The sequence below is a fragment of the Eptesicus fuscus genome, chromosome 25 (genome assembly GCF_027574615.1).
Source record: "Eptesicus fuscus isolate TK198812 chromosome 25, DD_ASM_mEF_20220401, whole genome shotgun sequence".
In the NCBI taxonomy this organism is placed as follows: Eukaryota; Metazoa; Chordata; class Mammalia; order Chiroptera; family Vespertilionidae; genus Eptesicus; species Eptesicus fuscus.
In genome coordinates this window covers 9,912,588-9,934,483 of record NC_072497.1, presented here as the reverse complement: position 1 = coordinate 9,934,483, position 21,896 = coordinate 9,912,588, and the positions used below count along the sequence as shown (strand labels likewise).

Genomic DNA, 21,896 nt, shown 5'->3' with positions numbered 1-21,896 from the left:
CAGCGTTATTCCTGGTTTCTATTGTTCCAGAAGCAGGAAGAAGGGGTGCAGCTTCATGCTGTACCCCAGCCGTCCTCTGAGCCTTTCAGGTTCAATTTCTGTGGGACTGAACTGCTGGTTGTGGTGGGATGGGGCAAGGTGACGGCCTGGGAGACTCGGTGCAGCCTGAGCCTCACCCCAGACGTCTGGGCACACTATCCCTTCGGGCACTGGGCTTCCACAGCGGATCTGACTTCCTGTAAATGTTCCCCGTGCAGTCCCGCTGGCCCATTCTTCAGCAGCTCCCTCCTCTCTAGCAAGCTTTCTCCTTCGATTTCTCATCTTCCAAAACGCTATTGAAGTATCTTATTTCCTCCTGTCTCTCCTCTTCCTTCTGTTTGTGCACAAACATTTCCTTCATTTCTTCAGACTTGAAGAAGGAAGGTAAAGACCGGTGCTCGGCTGTCTGTGTTCAACTGGAAACCACTGTGACATTTTCCAGAAAGTTCCCAGGGTGTTTTCGGAAACGGGCCTCTTTTTGCGAGGCGAGCGATTCCCATGAGTGTGTGGGCCACTGCTTATTGCCACTTTCCCGGTCAGACGTTTGTCACGGCTTGGAGTCAGCCTGCCTGTGCCGACGGAGGGGAATTCTGGGTCCTCGTGTGCATGTCGCGGTCTCCCATTTAGTTCTGCCTCATTGACGCCTCACCTCGCTGCTTGATGAGAAGTATTCCCCTCATAAACTTGAGGGCGATGTAATGGGTTCTGCAGCGGAAATATTGTTCGAGCCGCGAAACCACATCCCAGCAGGCGCTTCGTCTTGGGACCATGTGTCCTGCAAAGCAGCCATTTAAAACGCCGGTGGCACGAAGCCGCAGAGTCGCAGCTAATTCACTTTATGGGGCTTTTATTTGTACGTATGGGACGGTCGCACCAGCAAACAGAATCATTGCTCCCCCGGAGAGCCCCGCATTAAATGTCTGTCAGCCTGTGTTTGTAAATAACCGGATCCATGGGTTTCTCCTGGGTTAGAAAAGGGTGGCGTTGGGGTGATGGAGACGCAAGCTGTGTTCCTGGAAGCCATCAGGCAGTGAGGATCCTTCGAGAGCGGGACAGGGACCCAGGTGCCTGTGGGCTAATGGTGATGGAGCCTAATTACTGTCACCCGTGCAAGCTGGTTCCGACGAGACCCAGGCTCACACCGGGCTTGTCTCCCCGCGGGCTGGGCACAGTTGGTGGCAGAGTCCAAACTCCTTAGGCACCTGGTGGCCATGCCGCAGGGCGCTCAGCCCCAAGGCCGTCACCAAGGTCCTGGGTCGCAGGGCGCTCAGCCCCAAGGCCGTCACCAAGGTCCTGGGTCGCAGGGGCGCTCAGCCCCAAGGCCGTCACCGAGGTCCTGGGTCGCAGGGCGCTCAGCCCCAAGGCCCTCACCGAGGTCCTGGGTCGCAGGGGCGCTCAGCCCCAAGGCCCTCACCGAGGTCCTGGGTCACAGGGGCGCTCAGCCCCAAGGCCCTCACCGAGGTCCTGGGTCACAGGGGCGCTCAGCCCCAAGGCCGTCACCGAGGTCCTGGGTCGCAGGGGCGCTCAGCCCCAAGGCCCTCACCGAGGTCCTGGGTCACAGGGGCGCTCAGCCCCAAGGCCCTCACTGAGGTCCTAGGCCGCAGGGGTGCATGGGACTCACAGGAGAGTCTTCAATCCAGACGCCCGGGCTGCAGCCCAGACCAATGGACTCAGACTCTTTGGGGTGGGACCCGGCCCGGGCAGTTCTCCAAGTTCCTAAAGGGAGAAGGACAGCGTGCAAACGGCTGCTAGGTCTTTTTTAAATCCTACTGTTGCTACATAAGCAACGAAACGTACTATTTCAAACTAATCTGGGTTTGGGGGAAGTGAACATAATTTATGTTGCAGTCATTTCGGCTCACTGGTTGATTTCTATGCTGTGATGTGGCGGATTTTCCTCTGAATTCAGAATCCAGGCTTCCGGGGATGTCCTTTCAGTGGGTTTTGTACCCGTGGGAAACATCGGAGCAAAAACAGTGAGAGGGCGTGTGGGCAGGGCCGAGCCCTGGCACCCTGGCATCACCGGCCCTGGTCTCTCTGTGTGTGCAGGTCCCGTGGCTGTCATCAGCGGGGAGGAGGACTCGGCCAGCCCGCTGCACCACATCAACCACGGCATCACCACGCCCTCGTCGCTGGACGCCGGGCCCGACACGGTGGTCATCGGCATGACCCGCATCCCGGTCATCGAGAACCCCCAGTACTTCCGCCAGGGGCACAACTGCCACAACCCGGACACATGTGAGTACCAGGTGGAGCGCTATCCCTTATGGGGGGGGGGGGGGAGGCGGGTGGCGATAGGCCATGAGGCTGGGGTTCTGGAACCTTCTGGGGTGACCTGCTACCTCCTCACCTCCCCTCTCTAAGAGACCCTCCCTGTTTGTCTCAAAACCTGAAGAGTAGCCTGGGCTGAGGATGCCACGGGCAGAGTCCCGGGAGCAGCAGAGGCGGGACCCAGCCCCACAGGGGAGCGCGCCCAGTGAGGCAGGGGGCGCAGACTGGCTGGCCTTCTGCGTAGACCTGGCCTGTGCATTTAGGAAACTGTACCCCGACTCTGCCCTGGCAGCTCCCCTGAGGGGGGCAGACCCGCCACCCCAGCCTCCAGGATGGGGGGAGCGAAGGGCCGAGCGCCATTTGAATGGGGTCATCTCAGCAGCTGCCCCTCCAGTGCCCGCTGTGCGCACTCCCTGAGGGTCCCATGGCCGTGGCGCCAGGACCCCCACGTCCCTGCAGGGTCTCACTCAGGTCAGGCCTCAGGCACCTGTTCCATCCTGGCCTCTCCCCTTCTGTTGGTCCCAGCTCCTTACTCTGTATGTCTGCTGGGGCCTCTCCAGCTCTCGGGGTCTCTGGCTTGGCCGTCCAGCCAGCAGCTGTTCCCCTTGCCGGGTCCCCAGGTTCAGTCTACCCAGCAACGGCAGTGCACCCTCCTCTCCCGCGCTCCTGCCCCCAATGTCAGCCACTTCCCAAGGGAGCACAGAGGCCCTGAGACGGCCTCAGAGCTGGAAGGGACAGAGATGGGCCAGGGTAAGGCCTCCTTATAGGACAGGAAAACCGAGGTTCTGGCGGGCTGGGGCTCCCCTTCTCTGCGCCCAGGCTTCTGCCGTTGGCTCTCTGGATCTCGCCTGGTGCTGGGGTCGGCCTAGGAGGGAGAGCCTGGTCTTGCTCCCCGTCGGAGCGCTCTGTGCTGGGCCCCACTCTTTGTAGCTCCCAGAGCTGCCGCTGCTCCCCTGTCCGTCTTACAGCAGAGCGGGCACCTGGCTTCCCCATCGGGCTTTGCTTCTGCTCTTCTGACTTCCGCGAGAGGATCACCAGTGGGAGGACGGGGCTTGAGTCGGGACGGGGCGATCATCCTCTCCCCCCTCTCGTGGGTGTCCTCCAGCGTCGGGTTTGTGGGAGCCCATCAGCGTGGTTAGAGGCAGGACCTGGGTTCCGGGCAGGGGAAGAAAGACTGTGATTCAGATGCGGAGCGGGGCGCTCAGTGCACAGGGCGCTGCTGCTCTGGGACGGCTCTCGCCTCAGATCAGGTTCGCCCTGGCCGGACCCGGGGCTGGTGAGGAAGGCCTTCTGTGGCTGTACCACGGGACACCCCGTCTCGGTTGACGTCGCTGCATTTTCTAGGGTGGCGTTGCTATTGGAAGAGAGATGCAGGCATGGCTGTGTTGAGTCTGCACTTGATTCTCGTTATTCGCAGTAGTTATGTTCTCTAAAGTCCCGTGAGCACTGCATTGGGGCCGCGGAGCCATTGCGCCTAGAGGACATGCGGGGTCAGGTTCCTGCCAGCCCCTGGCCACAGCAGTGTCCTCGGCTGGTCAGGACCAGCTGCTTCGTGCATGTTCTGCTTGAAGACTTCTTATTTAACAGGTGCTGTTGCGTCACTAACATTGCCCTCAGGGTCGATAGTACCGATGCACGCCTGAACGAAGCTTCCCTAACCCAGGAGTCCTACCTAACACCCTATTCGCTCCGTAAGGCACCCCAGCTTCTTGCTCTTGGGGGCATAGCCAGCGCTTCGACTCTGTGCTTGTGGGACACGCACAAGAAGGTTTATTTGGTCTCAGCTGGGTTTGTGTGTGGGGGGGTCAAACATTTACCCCCCTCGCATGTCTGTGAGTGACCGTGAAAGTGCGGCCAACATTGGATTGGGGTTTCACATACGTTTTAGGGAGTCTGATACAGACCCAGGAGGGGACAGAGAGGTGGCTGGGAGGATGGCCTATGTCCTTCTGTGGACGCTCTGGGCTCTCCTCTGGGTCATGTCTGTGCTCGTGTGAGCTCCCGATAGCCGGCTGTCGGCACAGGGCCCGATGGGGTGAATCTGGCTCGTGGGAAAGAAGTTCAGTGTAAGTGGAGACCCCGGGGGGAGCGTGGGATCTGCGTGTCCTGTGATGTCAGGCCCCTGCGTCCGGGCAAGGGTTTTCGCCAGGAAGCCGTGGGAGGAACGCCTTCGGGCGAGGATGCCAGCGGCCTTCCAGAACCCGACAGGTCTCGTATGAAGGACAGGCTGTGGCGGCCAGGGCAAGGTGGCTGACAGGCCTGAGGGACAGGGAACAAGCAGTGCCTCCTGGCAACATGGGAGGCGGCTCCAGGTCAGACCCCTGCCGTCAGGGAAAGGGCTGTTCCAGGGAGGCGGCGCGTGTCCTCTCAGTAGACAGCAGATGGCCTTACGGGTTTCCAGAAAATGCGAGGCGGGGACAGACCCTGCGTGGAGCGTGCCAGCGGTTTGGCTGCTCCTCCCTCCGCGTGGGCAGGGCCGCCTCGGGTGGGCGGGGGCACTGCCCTCCCTCCCACGACACGCAGGCCTCTGGTGACAAAGGCTCCATCCGCCCAGGGAAGGGACTGCGAGTCACCTTGCCGTCTGCGCCGAGACACTGTCCTACGTGGTTAAGGCCGCAGGCGCCTTGGCGATGAGTAAGCAGAGGGAACCCCTACGCGCAGTTAGGCCAGGGCCCTCGTCCCGGGCATGGATGGCAGGAAACGGGACTAAGGGCGGGAGGTTCTTGTATAGCGGGCCCCTCCGGGTCCCCGGCTCTCCTGTCGGCTCCCTTCCTCATCCATGTGTGGTTGGTGGTTACACAGGGGAACGGGCTCGGGTTTGGGTGGCCTGGGTCAAGGGGGACAGATGGTACCTCAGCTCACTGCGCTGACCCCTTTGTAGGGTAAACAAATACCGGATTGTTATGTGCACCTGAAACTAATATAATGCCATCATATCAATGTTATCTCACAAAGGAACAGCAAGAAACAGGCCTTGGGAAGGCTCCTTGGTCTTGAGGGTCTCTGTCCGTCTCCTTTTCCAAAAACCCCCATCTCAGAAGACAGCTTTGCCTCTCTGTGAGAGAGCAGAGGCCCTCGGGGGGCTAACCTGTCTTCTCCTTCTCCCCCTCCCTGTCCCCAAGTCGGGTCTTCCGCCTGCATTCACAGGCTGTCTCTGCCTCCACCTTCCCAGGCTCAGCCATCTCAGCCTCTGCCTCCCTCTGATCCCGCCCCTTCCGCCCTCTGATCCCGCCCCTTCCGCCCTCTGATCCCGCCCCTTCCGCCCTCTGATCCCGCCCCTTCCTCAAGTGCCTGCAGACAGGGACCTCTCCCTGTCCTGCCAACCCCCTCCCTCCCCTCTCCCTCCAGGTACTGCCTGCCTCCTGCTCACCACTAACCTCTTCAAGCTCCCAGTCCTGCAGCCCCTTTCTCATTCCATCCCCTGGAACCCATGAGCTCCATCCTGATCTCTTTGTGAAACCTGACCCCATTCCTTTGAGTCTCTTCTCTTTAAGTCACCCCAACTGTGCTGATTTCTCTCCCTTTCATCTAGTCAGTAACTATGAAGGGCTTGTGTCCCGCCTTCTTTAGGCTCCGAAAACAATAGGTAGCAAGAAATGCGTGGTCCCTGCCATGAGGGGCTCACTGCGGACCGCAGCTGATGTCCAAGATTCGAGGGGATACCCTCTGCTCCCTGGGTGCGCTCAGGGAGTTTGCTGTCTGCTGGTCACCATTGCTTCTTTCCAGATCTCCAAGCCCACCGCCAGCCCCTCTTCCCGCCCTGCAGAGCCCCACACCCCGTCCTTCCTTTCTGCGCCCTCTGCTCCATTCCAATCTGGCTCATCTCCAGCCTCTTCCTGGGCCCATGCCAACGCAGCGACGTCTCCCTCCTGGGAACCCGCGCCGCCTAGGGTAAACGCCATGCTCTCGCCTATGATTGAATCAAATCTCAGATGTGTGTGTGTCTTATTTCCCAGACCTGACTTGATGCTCATTCCCACGAGTGGCTCTTGTGTGTCCCTTACTCCTCTTGGGCTTTATTGCAGCTGCTTGAGGGCCTGGCTTTACTCTTTCCCCAGGGCAGGTGCATGATGCGTCCCCAACACACCAGCCTACAAGGCAAGGACTCGCACAGAGATCCCGAGCGGAACTGCTCGGTCCGGTCTGTGGGCTGTGTCCCTTCAGCCGGGACCGGGGCTTCTCCAGAAGGGAGAGAGTGGCTGTCTCCTCCTCCCTGGCCCAGTTGGCCACGGAGCTGCCTTTTCTGGAAGATCTGCTGCCACGGCCAGTCCCCAGCTGTGGTGGGAACGCAGCCTTTTGTGCGTAATGCAGTATTAATAGCGCATCGGCATGATATAGATTTCTGTCATCTTCTCCGCTAACAAATATCGCTGACTGCGGGTAATGATGGGTGTTTATTCCCAGCCACTTAGTTTAGCATAATGGACTTGCAGATGAAATATAGAAAATGGGCTCCTTCGTCTGGGAGGCCGGGTCCTGCTGCCACTGCTCCAGGATAAACCTTCTAGGTGTTTCTCTGCAGAAGTCCTGGGGGCCCTGCCTGGCGGGAGGAAGGGATCGGGGACAGGCCGGGCTGGGAGCTCCCCCTCTGAGAGTGTAGCTGAAGAGAGGAGGCTGGCCTTGTGGGCGGCTGTTTGCTCTGTGCAGTGCAGTTAGGACGCAGGCTTGGCTACGTGTGACGCGGGGAGCATAGGACCGATGTGGGGGTGGGTGGTTCTGATGCACCCCATCCTTCATCCTGCTGCTTGGATCTTGCCGGTCCCCGTTAGGGGACCTGTGGGCCGAATCTTGGTGAAGATGACGGTGATAGTTTGCCTGAGCCTTCTTCACCAGGCGGGTGTCTCCAGGCCTTGCTTGCTAGGCCGCCTCTCTTGCAGCACTCCCAATGAACAGACGTTCGGCTGGCTCCCTTGGGTGTTTCCTCAGCGCTGTCTTTAGATCCAGTTAGAAGAGCAGCAGACCCTGAGGACCCCGTGATGCTAGACTGGGGGGGCCAAGGAGGAGAGGACGACTTGGACACATCACCAGTGTCCTCTTGTCTGGAAAGAGCCGGTGGTGCCAGAATGGATGTCTTGGAACCAGGGCAGTGAGTCCTGGCCCAGGTGCTTGAGCTCGTCCTGAGGGTCGCGTCGCAGCCCCTGGAGATGACCTTCTATGGGGTGCTGACTCCCCAGCCCCCGATCGAGGCATAATCCAAGCACGGCATTTTGTCATTTTTTCCCCCTATCCCAGGAAGGAAAAAAATCAAATGATGCCATTTCCCCCAAATTACCTGAAAACGCTCTTCATCGCTGAGCATGCACTTAGGAGCTGTAACCAGCTAGTCCAAAGGGGACTGACTCATGTCCGTCTCCCTGAGCCAACCAACTGCCTTCCCATTGGACACGTGACCTCACCTGCTCTGTGCTTCCTGCCATAAGCACACGCTCAGTTAGCTGCATGCAGTCATGCTAGTTAAGTCATCAGGCATAATTACGCTCACCATGAATACACAGTAATTGGCTTACAAAAGTCCTTCAGGAGTAAGTGTGCCTCATGGTGGAGGAGGCGAAAGTGATGGGGTCCCCAGCCAGCCCGGAGTGATGCCATTTCCGGGTGGATCGTGAATCCCGGGGAAGTGGCACCTGACGGTGGAAAGGAAGGGTGGGTGGGTCCTGCGTGTCCTGCCCAGAGCCCTAGACACAGAAGGACTGCTCCTCATCTTGGCACGTTGTGGCCTCCATCTTATCTTCAAGGAGTGAGAGCATTCGCTCCCTTCAAGATCTGCTCCAGCTCAAGGTTTCCCAGGGATACCTCCACTCCTTTCTCCTTCAGCTGCACCCAGGCATCCAGTCTGTATCTCAAGGGGGATCATTCTGAACCGGCTGAGAAATACATGCAGGGGTCCGATGGGACTCACAAGGGGGGCTTTATTGCTAGACTTTAATAAGTTTGCTCGGCCCAGCCAGCTTGGCTCAGTGGTTGAGCGTCAACCTAGGAACCAGGAGGTCGCGGTTCTATTCCTGGTCAGGGCACGGTCAGGGCACATGCACCAGTTGCGGGCTCCATCCCCAGTGGGCGGCCTGCAGGAGGCAGCCGATCCATGATTCTCTCTCATCATTGATGTTTCTATCTCTCCCTCTCTCTCCCTGAAATCAATAGAAATATTTTTTAAAGGAAGTTTGCTTGGACTTAAAGCCAAAATGGGCTCCTTGATGCCTCCCCCAGTCTTGAACTTGGTGAGCACAGACAGGAGTTGGGTCTGCAGAGCAGGCTTTGTCTATCCAGTTGCAGTGAGGACCATGGTCTGCCTCAGCTTTTGCAAGTCGGGAAGCCCCGGGCTCCCTGGAATATCACACACGCCGAGGGGGTTCCCCTGGTTGGCATTAGCCCTGCCCAGAGGGAAATGTGATGGTAAGGTGACGGGATTTTCCCACCTCACCCATCAGAGAAACCACGCGGTTCTCTCAGGGAGGAGCCTAGAGCACAGGGTGAGGGACGGGCTGGGGTTACGTCCCAGCTCTCCAAAGAGAGGGATTCCTAGTTTATGGGCAGAGGCTAAAAGGCAGGGAAAAGGAGAAAAGACACCCCCATCCCTGGAGATGGCAGGGGCTTGGTCAGTGTTGGTCCCTATTAGTATTCTCTGTGCAGAAGCCCTTTTCCAGGGGAAAATGGCCGTCACTCCATTTCCTGTGAGTGAGCACGTGAGTCACACACTGATGGGAGGCGCGCCAAGGAGGCCGGGAGGTTCTTGTTCGCCATGTGCTGTGTTCTTGATGGTCGACAGCGCTTGGACCCAACGCCACCCACCTCTTAGCCCAGAAGCCCAGGGTCCAGCTGTTCCCCAGCCTCCCCCCCCCCCGCCCCGCTGCTGGAGCACAGGGCTTCCTAAACTGTGCTCTGAGGGTGGTTCGTAGGTGTTTCTCAAAAGTCATGTTCCGCGGTCAGTGAGTTTGGGGAAAGCTGGGTCGACTAAGTCTTTTGCTGTGGGATTCCGAGAGCCCATCATGGCAAAGGTCACTGCAGATTTGCGAGAGGGGACTCGGTCTGCAGCACGTCCCAGATTTCCTGAGCCTCTGTGCCCGGTATCTGAGGGGCCTCCGCAGCATCTCTGGACACGGCTGTTCAGGGGACCACATTCGGGCTATTCTAGGACTGGGGGTCCTGGGTTTGTCGCCCCGGCAGATGTTCCCACGTGGCATGCACACCTACTTGGCACCCGCACTGTCACATTTCTTCCCAAGCCCTGGGCGTGGCTGCCTGCCATGGAAATGCCAAACGCAGGCGCGGTGACATTCTCCAGGATTTCTGGGAGAGCACTCGGCGCCCTTCATGGGAATGGACCAGGGTCTGTCTGTCGTTCTCTGCCCAGAAGCACCTGCAGGTGCCTCTCCCACTTCCTGAACCCGACCCGGAGATGCTGCTCACGGCCGTTTCCCCCTGCGTTCCTTGTCGCCAGGCAGATCTGCCGCTTAAGCTGGAACTTCAGGGAGCTGTTCGGAAGGATGCAAGATGCTGTCTCCAAACCCTTGTGTGGAGGGGCAACGCCCCCGTCTTTGGAGAAGGAATGGAATAAATGGAGTTGCAGGGTCTGGCGCCAGCTGAGGGGGAGCTGGGACTTCTTAGGAAAGAAAGTGAAATGGGTGCGGGTGGTCCCAGCCCGCCAACGCAGCGGCTGCGTGGCTGTGGGCCAGAAGGCCCCCCTTGTTAAACTTGCGATTAGGAAATGGGCCACCACAGCTGCATTTCTGAGAGGAAGTGGCGCGGGAAATTGAAGGGGCTCTGTCGACTTGTGTAAGTGGCATGAACATGATCATCCTTGTCTTGACAACACTATTTTTGCAACTATCGGTACAACTCCTAGTTCACATACGCTGTTGGGGCAAAGCTTGATGGTGTCAAAAATAGAGGGTTTCAAAGTTTGAAGTTATTTCTGAAAAGATAAGAATCCTTCCCTCCAACGACTTCTTCCTCCCGGCGCTAAGAAATAGCATTTGTCACCCAGATCCACAGCCAGAGATGCTCTAGGAGTCGCCGCGGTAATATGAGGGCTGTCAGGACATGACGGATGGCGATGAGCAGAGGGCTCAGGCCAATTTCCTTTCGGGCTAATGAGACCGAGGAGCTGTGGGCTCAAGGAGGAGTTGGCAGGGAGATTCATGGTGGGACTCTCTGGTTTGCTTTTCACTCTTTGTTCCCCCTCCCCCTCGTCAGCAAACACTATTTTGTTGAAACTGCAGTGACTCCAGGCTCCCCTGCTCCCTGTAAACCCGCCAAGTGCCCCGCACCGAGTTGCTGTGTGTCTGTGCCCATATGGTCCCCTCTGTAGTGAGGCTCTAAATGCCCATCTGCTCGAGTGACTTCCTTTTGGCTTGTTCTTGCACGTGAATGCACAGCCCTTTCGTTCCTTCTCAGCAAACTTATCCCCGGGGCCTCCAGACAGGAACGGACAGATATGTGTGTGGGTCTTGCTCATGTTTGTGCACATGTTTGTGTTCATGTTGGTGCACATCCTGTTTTGGACACGGATCGTATCAGTGAGGATCCTTTGGACTGGAAGGTCTAGGCCCCCTGGGCTTAAGCCGGAAGGAAAGCGGTCATCACATAACTCAAGTAAGCAGCTAGGGGAGGTTCCCCAGGAAGCACACGAGGACCCCGGTTCTGCTTTTCTGCGGTTCTCTGGCCTCAGCCTCTCCGTGTCTTGCTTGACCACCAGGCTGGCTCGCCTCCTGGTTACAAAATGGTTGCACCAGCTCCAGGCATCACAACCAAACACTCGGACCAGGGGCAGCACAGAGTTGTCTCTTCTTGTGGGTTGATTGCAACTGAGGACACCTTTCCCCCAACCCCCAGCAGTCTCCCCGTCCCGTTGGCCAGAATTATGCCACGTGCTTGCCCCTAAAACAGCCACCCGAGGCTCATCCAGACGGTCCCCTGGGCTGGGGGCTAGGACGCACTTCCTGGGAGGCCTGCGGCCGCCTGGAGAGGAGTGGACGCCTCCACAGCACCCCCCACAGGGTTTGTGAGCAAAGAAGAAAGGGGAACGGCTGTGAGGAATGACGGTGCCTGCCACCCAGTTCTCCAAGGCCTCGTGGGGCAGTCGTGGCGGGAGGGAGATGAGAACATCGATCTCATGTAAATGTCACTCCTCGCGTTTCTCCTCTCAGAGAGAGCAAGCTGGTAATTTGTGGTTTTGTCATTGCTGCTCTGCCTGGTAAATTGTCCTGCTAATTTTCAAGGCTGCACTTACACGCCCGAGCAAAGAGACACTTCTTCATGTGGTTTTAGCTGGATCCGATTATCCCGCTTGAGCAAGCTGTGTGGATTCCGGGCGTGGCGGAGTGGCCCTCTGGGAGCCGAGTTTCTGGAGAGTAGGTGTTAGCAGGGGCTGGTGGACCCGGGTCCGAGGGGCAGTAGTGAGAAGGAACAGCCCCTTTCTAGCACTTCCATGACTCCTGTGTAGGCAGCCACCCCTTCACGTCCACCCCAGGAGGCCAGCGAGAGGTCCGGAGGCCTGGGGGTGCAGGAGCAGGACACAAGCCCTTGGAGCCGAGGTGGCCTTGGCCAAGACTCTCTCTCTCTCTCTCTCTCTCCTTATTTTTGGCCAAGTTTCTTTTGATCCCCGCCTGGCGGGTGTGGAGCTTAACTGTGGCCAGCTGGGCCTCCTGCTCGCACTGTGTTAGCTTCGGTCCCCAGAACGAGAGTTGCTGGCGACGTCGCCACCATTCGAGTGGGATTCTGTGGAGTTGGGCGGTTCTCACACCACTGGTAATAAAGTGTTGGGACTAAACTCCTAATGGCTCATTGATTGGGTGAGTTATGCTCAGTGTAATTCTGAAAATAGATTTCAAGTATGCGCTTGGGGATTTGTGAGGATTTGTTACTTAGGAGCTGCAACTCAATCGAGGCTGGTCTGACAAAGACATCAATATGGTAGCCAGGCTGGGTCCATGCTGTCCGTCTCCCCGAGACCCCCTCCCACTCCCTGGGCCAGGACAACTTTCCAGAAGGGAGTGTGGGCAGGTGTGGAAGGTCCCCTTCTCCTTCATAGACACCCCTTGGCCGGGGTCTTGGGAGGGTCATCCTGATTGACACAACCATGCGAACCCCTCAGTGTTACTAACGTGGACAGGGACACGCAGAGCCTGGATTCTTCCTTTACATCCTCTGAGTCAGGAAGTGCAGAAGCCGGTTTTTGCCTTTCCTGGCGCATCCACTCCGGGGGAGAGCCAGAGGGGCATCTCCTTGGAGGCCTAGGTTATCGGCCTGTTGGCACACCCAGGCATCCTCTGGTCCGCCGCACATCCTTGAATCCCAGGCCCGAAGAGGGAGCTGTGGGAGGGGCTTTGGCCTGGGGCTGGGCTTCTAACGCCCATGTTCCTTTGGCTGAATGTCAAGTTCACTTGCAGACAATAAGAAAGCCAAGGCAGGTCCCTCTGTGGGGAAGCAGCCACCGGCAGATCGTACACAGAGACCTCCCAGCACACCTGCAGGTATTCACCTGAGGTATTCCTTTCCCTCTGGCCTATCGGGGACCTGAAGTGCCTTCCATTTTGGGGTGCAGGGTGGGTGTGAAACAATTGAGGGATGTTATAAATGAGTCTCCCTGAGGCAGAATGGGGGGCTCGGTAAGACGGGATTTCTGAGGGAAAGTGGTCAGTGATCTTCTTTCCAGAGCGTCTGCTCCCTCCCTCTATCTGCACCTCTGCCTGTAAGGGTGTTTCCCCTGCCCTTCCCTGGGGTAATTTACGCCCAGCCAGTTATTAGAAAAAACAATATTCCAGGGAAGTGAAAACAAAACCTAGAAGAAAGGGGAAAAATTACCCTCGGTTCTAATAAAGAAATTACTGACGTGCTACATCACGAACCGTATTAATTTTTAATGGCTGAGAAAGGAGTTGATTTATAATGCATCCTTCTCGGCTGCAGCGCCTGTCCCCAGCTAATAAATAAATGACAGGTCTCCCGTATTAAAAGTATCCGTCATTTCACACCGCTGGAATGTAAACCGGAGAGGCATGGACCCAGAGGCCTGGGAGGGGCAAGCCCTGCTGGGCCAGGGTGGAGAAGGGGCGGGGCTAGTTCTGAAGGGGAGGTCAGCTCATCTTTCCTCCTGGTCTGAGCGCAGGGACCCGGAATAGCTCCAGCTTGCCTGTGTCCCAGGGAAAGCTCCCGGGAAGGGGGGATGGCCTGCTTGGGAGCAGTGAGGGTGAAACTGTAAGCCCTGGTCCCTAAGCAGAACTACGTGTCTTCCCCAGGCACTGGCGTTACGCGTTCAGTAGTTGATCTTGTGTTAGTGGTGATGTTTGATGCGCAAGTGTAGTTCACCTCTCTGTGCCTCTCAAGAAGAATAAAAAGCCTACTGCGTGTGTCCGGTTCCACAGTGATACGTGCTCATGGTAGCTGTTTGGGGAAAGTCCAGAGCAGTCTGGAGAAGAAAGTAGGGATTACCCCACATACTACACCCGTGAGGACTGCTGTGGACATTTGGGCGCACTGCCTTCCAGTCTTTTTTCTTCATGTAGATACATACACTGACAGATAACACACGCAGACATGCATATGCCCACACGTATGTAGATTGCATGCAAAAAATGAGATCCTATTCTCTATACAGTTTTATCATCTGAATTTGTCACTTCATAAGTCATAGACCTTTATTATTCCATCTCATTGAAGAGTATGCGGCTATTTTTAGTGGCTACAGATGTGTGGCCAACATGCTCACGGCGCCATTGTAGAGCCGGCAGTCAGGGACAATGCACGCCTCCATTCTCCTCACAGTGCCAGCCCCAGAGTAGACACAGTGCCCCAGAAAAGCGAGGACAAGAGACGGATTCCGCACGGAGCTCATCGTTACGGAGCAGCTGCTGTGCTGCGGGGTCCGTGCTGGGAGCTGGGAAAGGAGCAGAGTGGCGTGGCCCCGCCTGAGGGGTCCACCCGCAGGTCCCCAGGGACCCAGGCATGGGCACAGAGACCCTGCAGCTGAAGGGCCCGGTGTGTGGAGAGCAATGGCTTGTCCTAACTAGGGGAGCAGAGGATGGGGTGTTTGAGCCACAGAGCTACAGCGGAGCTAGATAGCCAGAGATGGAAGGAAAGGGCCTTCCAGGCCACAGTGGCAGTAGCTGGAAGCAGGAAGGGGGTGTTGGGGGCGGGGCAAGGATGGAGGTCACAGGTGACTGGCGAGGAGGCCCTGGGGTAGAGGGAGCAGGGCCTGCTGATGTATTACATGGTTGAGGTTATTGAAATAATAACTTTGATTTGTTTCGTAGACCTTACACTTAAATGTCTTTGTTGACCACACTCGTCATTGTTACCAGTTTCTCAGAAGTAGGTAATAACTCGGAAAGCAAAGACGCCATCGAGATTGTAATAGGAAAGGTAAAACGAAGTAGGTGGTTCTCTCTGAACGTAGGGACATTTCCTGGCAGACACAGACAGACCCCTGTTCCAGACAGCAGTGAGCTCCCGCAGTCCCTGTGTAAGCCTTCAGCTCAAGGGACGCTACCTAGAAAATGAGAGTCAGTGATCGCCGCCAGCACGTTTTGACTCCCTCTGATTTATTTTTATTGTCTTCAGAGGCGTCTGGAAATGGAAGCTTGCCTGGGTTTTGAGACTAGCACTCCTGCCCTTCCACATATGCATTTAGCTCTTGATTTGTCGTGTGCATTTCTAAGCAGAGATAGGCCGAGCCTCTTGCTTCCGAAAAGGAAGTAGGAAAGCCTCTGAGGCGGGAAGAGGAGGAAGCAGAGGCCGTGTTTCTGTGAGAAACTGCTCCTGCGCCGCAGGGAGGGGTGCAAGGCGAGTCCCCGGCGTTCCTGGCGGAGCCCAGGGAGAGCCTGCGCTTTTGCCGTGTTGGGACGTGGCAGCTCAAGATCAAGTCCTCGCCGGCCGTGGTTGTATACCAGCCAGTTGCAGAATGATCCTCGCGTTTATTTTCGCCTTCAAATCTTGGACCGGAAATCATTCCAGCAATAGGACTTGGCTACAAGCAAAGTTTTTTCTCGCCTGCTCTTGAATTCTCTTTCACTTAACTTCCTTATAGGACATTGACTTTTTAAAAATATTTCACCAGCAATTTACTATTTCTATTTTTTTATTGTATTTTTTTTTATTCTCATCCCCTCATCCCCTCCCATTCGGCAGCCATCACATTCTCTATATCTATGGGTCTGTTTCTGTTTTGTTTTATTTATTCATTTATTTTAAAATTTATTTATTTATTTATTTTAGATTTCACAGGAGATAATTTGGGATTTGTCTTTCTTTGTCTGATTTATTTCACTTAGCATAATATCCTCTAGGTCCATTCATATTGTCACAAATGGCAAGATTTCATTCTTTTTATTGCTGAATAGTATTCCATTATATATATGTGCTACTTTTTTATCCACTCATCTATTCATGGACGTCTAGGATGCTTCCAGATCTTGGCTATTACCAGTAATGCCGCAGTGAACATCGGGGTGCATATATCTTTTCAAATCAGTATATTTGCTTTCTTTGGGTAAATACCCAGAAGTGGAATTGCTGGATCTGTGGCAGCTCTATTTTTAATGTTTTGAGGAATCTCTGTTTTCACAGTGGCCACACCAATTTACAATCCCACCAACAGTGTACGAGGGTTCCCTTTTCTCCACATCCTCGCCAACCCATTATTTGTTGACTATAGCCTTTCTGGGAGATGTGAAGTGATATCTCATTGTGGTTTCGATTTGTGTTTTCCTAATGATTAGTAATACTGAGCATCTTTTCATGTATCTGTTGGCTTCTGTATGTCCTCTTGGGAAAAATGTTCAAGTCCTCTGCCCTTTTTTTTTTTTTTTTGTGTGTGTGTGCTAAGTTGTATGAGTTCTTTATATATTTTGGATACTGGCCTTTTATTGGATGTATCATTTGTGAATATCTTCTCCCATTCACTAGGTTATCTGTTCATTTTGTTAATGGTTTCCTTCACTGTATAAAACTTTTTAGTTTGATGCAGTTCCACTTGTTTATTTTTCATTTTGTTTCCTTGCTTGAGGAGATATACCCAAGAAGATATTTCTAAGTGATGTCAAAGAGTTTACTGTCTATGTTTTCTTCTAGGAATTTTATGGTTTCAAGTCTAACATTTAAGTCTTTAATCCATTTTGAGTTTATCTTTGCATATGGTGTAAGATAGTTGTCCAGTTCTACTCCTTTTGCATTTATCTGTCCAGTTTTGCCAACACCAGTTATTAAAGAGACCATCTTTACCCCATTGCATATTCTTGCCTTCTTTGTCGTAAATTAATTGACCATATAAGTGGGGATTTATTTCTGTTCTATTCTGTTGGTCTATGTATCTGTTTTTATGCCAGTACCATGCTGTTTTGATTATTGTAGCTTTGATATCAGGGGACATGATATCATCTACTTTGTTGTTTTTCAAGATTTCTTTGGCTATTTGGGGTCTTTTGTGGTTTCATATAAATTTTAGGATTAGTTCTAGTTCTAAGAAAAATGCCTTTGGTATTTTGGTAGGGATTGCATTCAGCCTGTATATTATTTTAGGTAGCTTCAGCTACATCCCACACATTTTGATAAGTTGTATTTTCATTTGTTTCAAGATAGTTTTTGATTGCTTGATTTCCTCTTTGATCCATTGGTTGTTTAGTAGCTTGTTGTTTAGTCTTCACATATTTGTATTTCTTCCAGTTTCATGCCATTGTGGTCATAAAAGATGCTGGATATGGATTTTAATCTTCTTGAATTTAGTGAGGCTTGTTTTGAGGCTTAATATGTGATCTGTTCTGGAGAATGTTCCATGTGCACTTGAAGAAAATGTGTATTCTGCAGTTTTTGGGCGAAATGTTCTAAAAATGTCTAGTAAGTCAATCTTATCTAATGTGCTATTTAAGGCGATTATTTCCTTCCTTCCTTTTTTTTTTTTTTTTTTTTTTGCCATTACTTCCTTATTAATTTTCTGTCTGGATGATCTATCCTTGATGTGAGTGGAGTACCAAAATCCCCTACTATTATTGTATTGCTGTGGATTTCTCCCTTTATGTCCATCAATAAGTACTTTATATATTTAGGTGCTCCTATGTTGGGCGCCTAGTTACTTACATTGTTCTATCCTCTTCTCGGATGGACGCCTTGGTGTGTGTGCAGGGCGGTTTTGACAGGCAGGTAGCACTGAATGGATGCCCAAGGCACCTGGGGCACTGGCCCACCCAGCAGGAGCGGCTCCAAGAAGGTGGGGAGGCTGGGTGTGTGCAGTAATGAATGCCCTGTTGGTCCGGCGGAAATGGGCTCTGGCGAAGTGTCTGGGAACACACTGCAGTGACTTTGCAGGCAAGCTAGAGCACCTGGATAGAGCTCTGCCCCTCCCCTCCCCCCTTTGCTCCCCGTGCAGGTGGAGGGGGGCGGACCCCAGAGAATTGCTGCTGTCCCCAGAGGCCTCCCTCCCGTGGTTGTGGGAGCTCCAAGGAGTCCAGCATGCGCTTTAGGCGCCTGGGCATGAGCCTGACTCAGGAGCCGCATGCGCTCTGGGCACCTAGGCACGAGCCTGAGAGGAGCTGAGCGTGCGCTCTGGGCGCCTGGGCATGCGCCTGAGCCTGAGAGGAGGAGCTGAGCATGCGCTCTAGGCTCCTGGGCACGCGCCTGAGAGGAGCTGAGCATGCGCTCTGGGCGCCTGGGCACGAGCCTGACAGGAGGGCTCTCGTCCGCGAGGTCATGGCTGTGGTGACGCCTGTGGTTCCGCCTGCTCCCTGTGCTCCGAGGCCCGAGGCTCCAGGCCGTGTGGCGGGGACAGCCGAGGGGACCCTGCAGGTAGGCCACGGCCCAGGAGAGGGCGGCCGCCATGGAGGCGGAGGGGCCGGGCCGCTTCCCGCAGCTCCGGGGCGCCCGGGGCCCAGCTTCTCTGTGGTCTCTTCCCTCGTTTGTTGTCAGAGTTGTCACTCCGCGCTGCTGTCTCTCGGGGTGACGGCTCCCTGTGCTCGGGGACTTGGTTCTGCTCACGGAGGGGGGCTCAGCGTCCTCCTGCGCCCCCCGCTTGGCCTCCTTTTTAATCGTAATGAGCCCGAAGACCCATGGAGACGGGCCTCTTCATTCTCCACGCGAGGAAACAGGGCCGGACATGACTCGGTGACAGAAAGCCACGCGCCGTCGGCGGGCGGGAGTGGGACTGGGTCCTGGCTCCGTCTCCTGGCGTTTCTCACGGCTCCGAGCCTGTAAGTGCAAACGCTATCTTTTCATTTCCCCCCAAAGAGGTGGATTTTGTCTGGGCCATTTAATAAGGCATGTCTGACAAAAGTGAGCTGTCTGAGTCAGGTGCGGTAATTGCTACAGAAATTGGTTTTAGTGTCTTTGGGGAATTCTGCGCTTGAACCCAGAAGGCAGGCCTCCTTATCAAGTAGTTTGTTCTGGCGCCTCCACACATTGGAAGAACCTCACCTGCCACCGCGTCTCTCTGAAGTGATTCTTCGTTATCTTAGTGAACCTTCCGGGACGCTGCCCTCCGCGCTCGCGCTTCCTGGAGACCCCGCGCGGGAGGCGGGCCTGTGCGGGGCCTGGGGGACCTGAGATGCCGCCTGCGCCCCGCAGGTCTTTCTGAAGTGTCTGCGCTCCTGATGGCACGGAAAGGGGGCCCCACGTGCGGCCGGCATCTTTCATGTTCCTTCATGTGTCCGTCCTCCAGGGGACCGGTTTCCACGGCTCGCTTCTGCGGGATTCACACGGGGGGCTGCTCCGTCCCCGGTTCCTGTGGACAGCTGGCTGCTGCATCGCCACACGTGTGGCGTCCTATCGCCAGGCGCTTTCTCGGAAAACCCTGGCTGTGGGCCCACTGTGTGCAGAGCCTGTGGTAGGCAAGACGCCGTGTTTTCATTCCACACCTTCCCTTACCTGGTGACACCCTGACCCAAAGGAAGGTGGTGCTTAGTGATGGTGAAACGTCCGGCCGCTCTACAGGTGGTGGAGGTACTGCAGACCATGTCTCATAGGACAGGGGTTCGCGGTGTGGTCCCCCACACACCAGCATCAGCATCTCCTGGAATCTTGTTAGAAATGCAAATTCTTGACACCTCCCCGCGCGCCCCCCCCACCACACACACACACACACACACACTGAATCAGGAGCTCTGAGGGTGAGGCTCAGTGGTTTGTGTTTTTTTAAAAAAATATTTTTATTGATTTCATAGAGGAAGGGAGAGGGAGAGAGAGCTAGGAAACATCAATGATGAGAGAGACTCACTGATCGGCCGGCTCCTGCACACCCCCTATGGGATGGAGCCCTCAACCCGGGCATGTGCCCTTGACCAGGAATGGAACCGTGACCTCCTGGTTCCTAGGTGGACACTCAACCACTGAGCAACACCGGCCGGGCATGATTTGTGTTTTTACAAGCCCTCCGGGTGATTTGATACACACCAGGGGGTGAGAAGCACTGCGCTGGACATTGTGGTTGGCTTTTTCCCCCTGGTTTAAAATATTTGAAGAAGTTGAGACAATTGTTGGTAATATTTTTTAAAAATTCATTGGTCATTCAGTCAGCATTTATTGAGCATCTGGTAAGTTCTAGGTACTGTACTAGGTGCTAGGAGCACCAGTAAGGAAACAAATAGGTCATTTTTTGGTATAACATGCTAAAACACTTTTTGAGTAAGAACAATATAAACCAGGGACCCCCATCCTCATCCCTATCTTCATGTCTCCTGTGACTTCATGCTGTCCCTGGCCCCTCTAAATGGAGAACTTTGTCCCAGCTTGAGTCAAGGTGTCGTGAGAGTAATAAATGGGGTGTAAACAAGATGTGGCGAGGGGTCAGGGCTGGGAGTAGCGATGCTGGCTTTGCATGTTATTGGGAAATACTAAGGCTTCGAGCGTGAAGGTTTGTATTGTAGGCTATGTGAAAACGCTCCCCTGTATCGAACTTGCCACGTCTCAGCAGGCTTGTCAAACGGATGCATTGGGTTTTCCTGATCATCCAGGGCCCCTTGTCTTGTGTGTTTGAAGGTGATGTAGAGATGGCAGGGTGCGAGTCAGCAGCTGAATGTGGAGTTCCACAGAGAACAATGTGTGCTTTCTCCTTTCCTCCATGGTCCGTGAGGTCAATACACATGTTGGTTTGAGCATTAGACTTGCTGCTGGGCCACCACTTAAGTCTCCATGTGTTTGCTGTAAAGTGGGAATAATGCGAGGACCTACCTCATTGGTATATAAACCAAGGGAGGTGTGCAAGGGGCTTAAAAATAGCTGCTTGGGTTTAGGAAGCAACCACTAAATTAGCTGTTAGGCTATTGGCACTATATATTCATATTATTATTGGCAAAATACATATGCATATATATACACATACCAATATGCTACATATATATATGATTGCACATATGTGTGTAGCATGTTGGTATATACACATACCAACATGCTACATATATATATCATTACACACATATATATAATTGCGGTCAGCTTCTGTTTCACTAAAGAAGGAATTTCAAATGTCATGAGAACACTTTTGCCCTACTAGGTCATCCTGGAGTATTTGGCCTGCAGATTTGATGTCACATCATTTATAAATCACACTTGCCCCTCCGCAGAGTGATGAGTGGTGGGAAATGTCTCCCTGCACAGAAGCCAGTGTCACATTACACGGATGTTGTTCAGTGCCTGGCGTACGTGCATGCCATTAGGGCCTGTGTGTCTCCTCAGAGTCAGCCATAACTGTGACCCAACCCCCAAACTCCACCTCTTGCCAGGTTGAGGTGATTAGTGAAAATGTAATGATTTTCAAAGGTTCCAAAAATATGCAAATACAGTAAGTGCCCCTTAATGTACTGAATATAGATATATCTAACTCGTTCCTGTTCAATATGGGAATGTATGCATCTTATAAGTCTTCCAGAGACTTATCAGTGGACCCACATTCTAATTAGGTCCCAGATAAACTTCCTTAAATTCATCTCTATTTGATTTTTCCAAAGCAAGCTGGAGACTGGGTTTTCTGTTGGTGGATGCTAGACAATGAGTAGGAATCACAGGCAGCAGGAGCTGAGAGGCCGACCAGGCAGAGGGAACAGCATATGCCAAGGTGTGGAGTCAGCAGTTCTGGATGAGATGGGTATAAGCTGAATGGCAGAAGCCAGGTTTCAGTGGTCTGTGTGCCATGCGTGTTTATTTTAAACCATTTGAACTTAATATTGGAGGACAGAAATATCTCCCAACACACTATGGATCAAAAAGGAATAAGAAAAACACTTGTTAAAAAAGATGGAGAATTAAACTCCTTGAATATGTCTCTGAGGCTGAGGTTTCTCCCAGACCGCTTCAGCCGTAGGGCCTCAGAAGCAATAGACAATGACACCTCTCTTCCCAGGAGACGAACTGCTGTCCCTGGGCAGACCGAGGGAAAGGCCGGCCCTCCGTTAGCTGAGTGTGGACCTCCCTGTCCTTCAGTCTTCCTTTGCTCCAAGATGGGGCTGGTCTGTGAAGCCTGGGACATCTGAGCTGCTGCTAATGGAAAAGGAATCTTCCAGCAAAAGGAGGCAGTGCTCACGAAGGTGGATCTGATTTATCCCATTTCCCGGTAGTGGTCAAGATCCTATTTCAGTAACTGATAGGACTGTATGAATAATGGAACATGG

General features: G+C 54.0%; 1 protein-coding gene across 1 annotated transcript in view; it reads left to right on the top strand.

Annotated features, from left to right (window-relative positions):
- NTRK3 (neurotrophic receptor tyrosine kinase 3) overlaps positions 1 to 21,896 on the top strand; it is a 223,917-nt gene that overhangs the window by 127,156 nt on the left and 74,865 nt on the right. Inside the window, exon 13 of the mRNA XM_054713393.1 lies at positions 2,089 to 2,277. Coding sequence (XP_054569368.1) covers positions 2,089 to 2,277 — 189 coding nt within the window. The remainder of the gene's footprint in view (positions 1 to 2,088; positions 2,278 to 21,896) is intronic.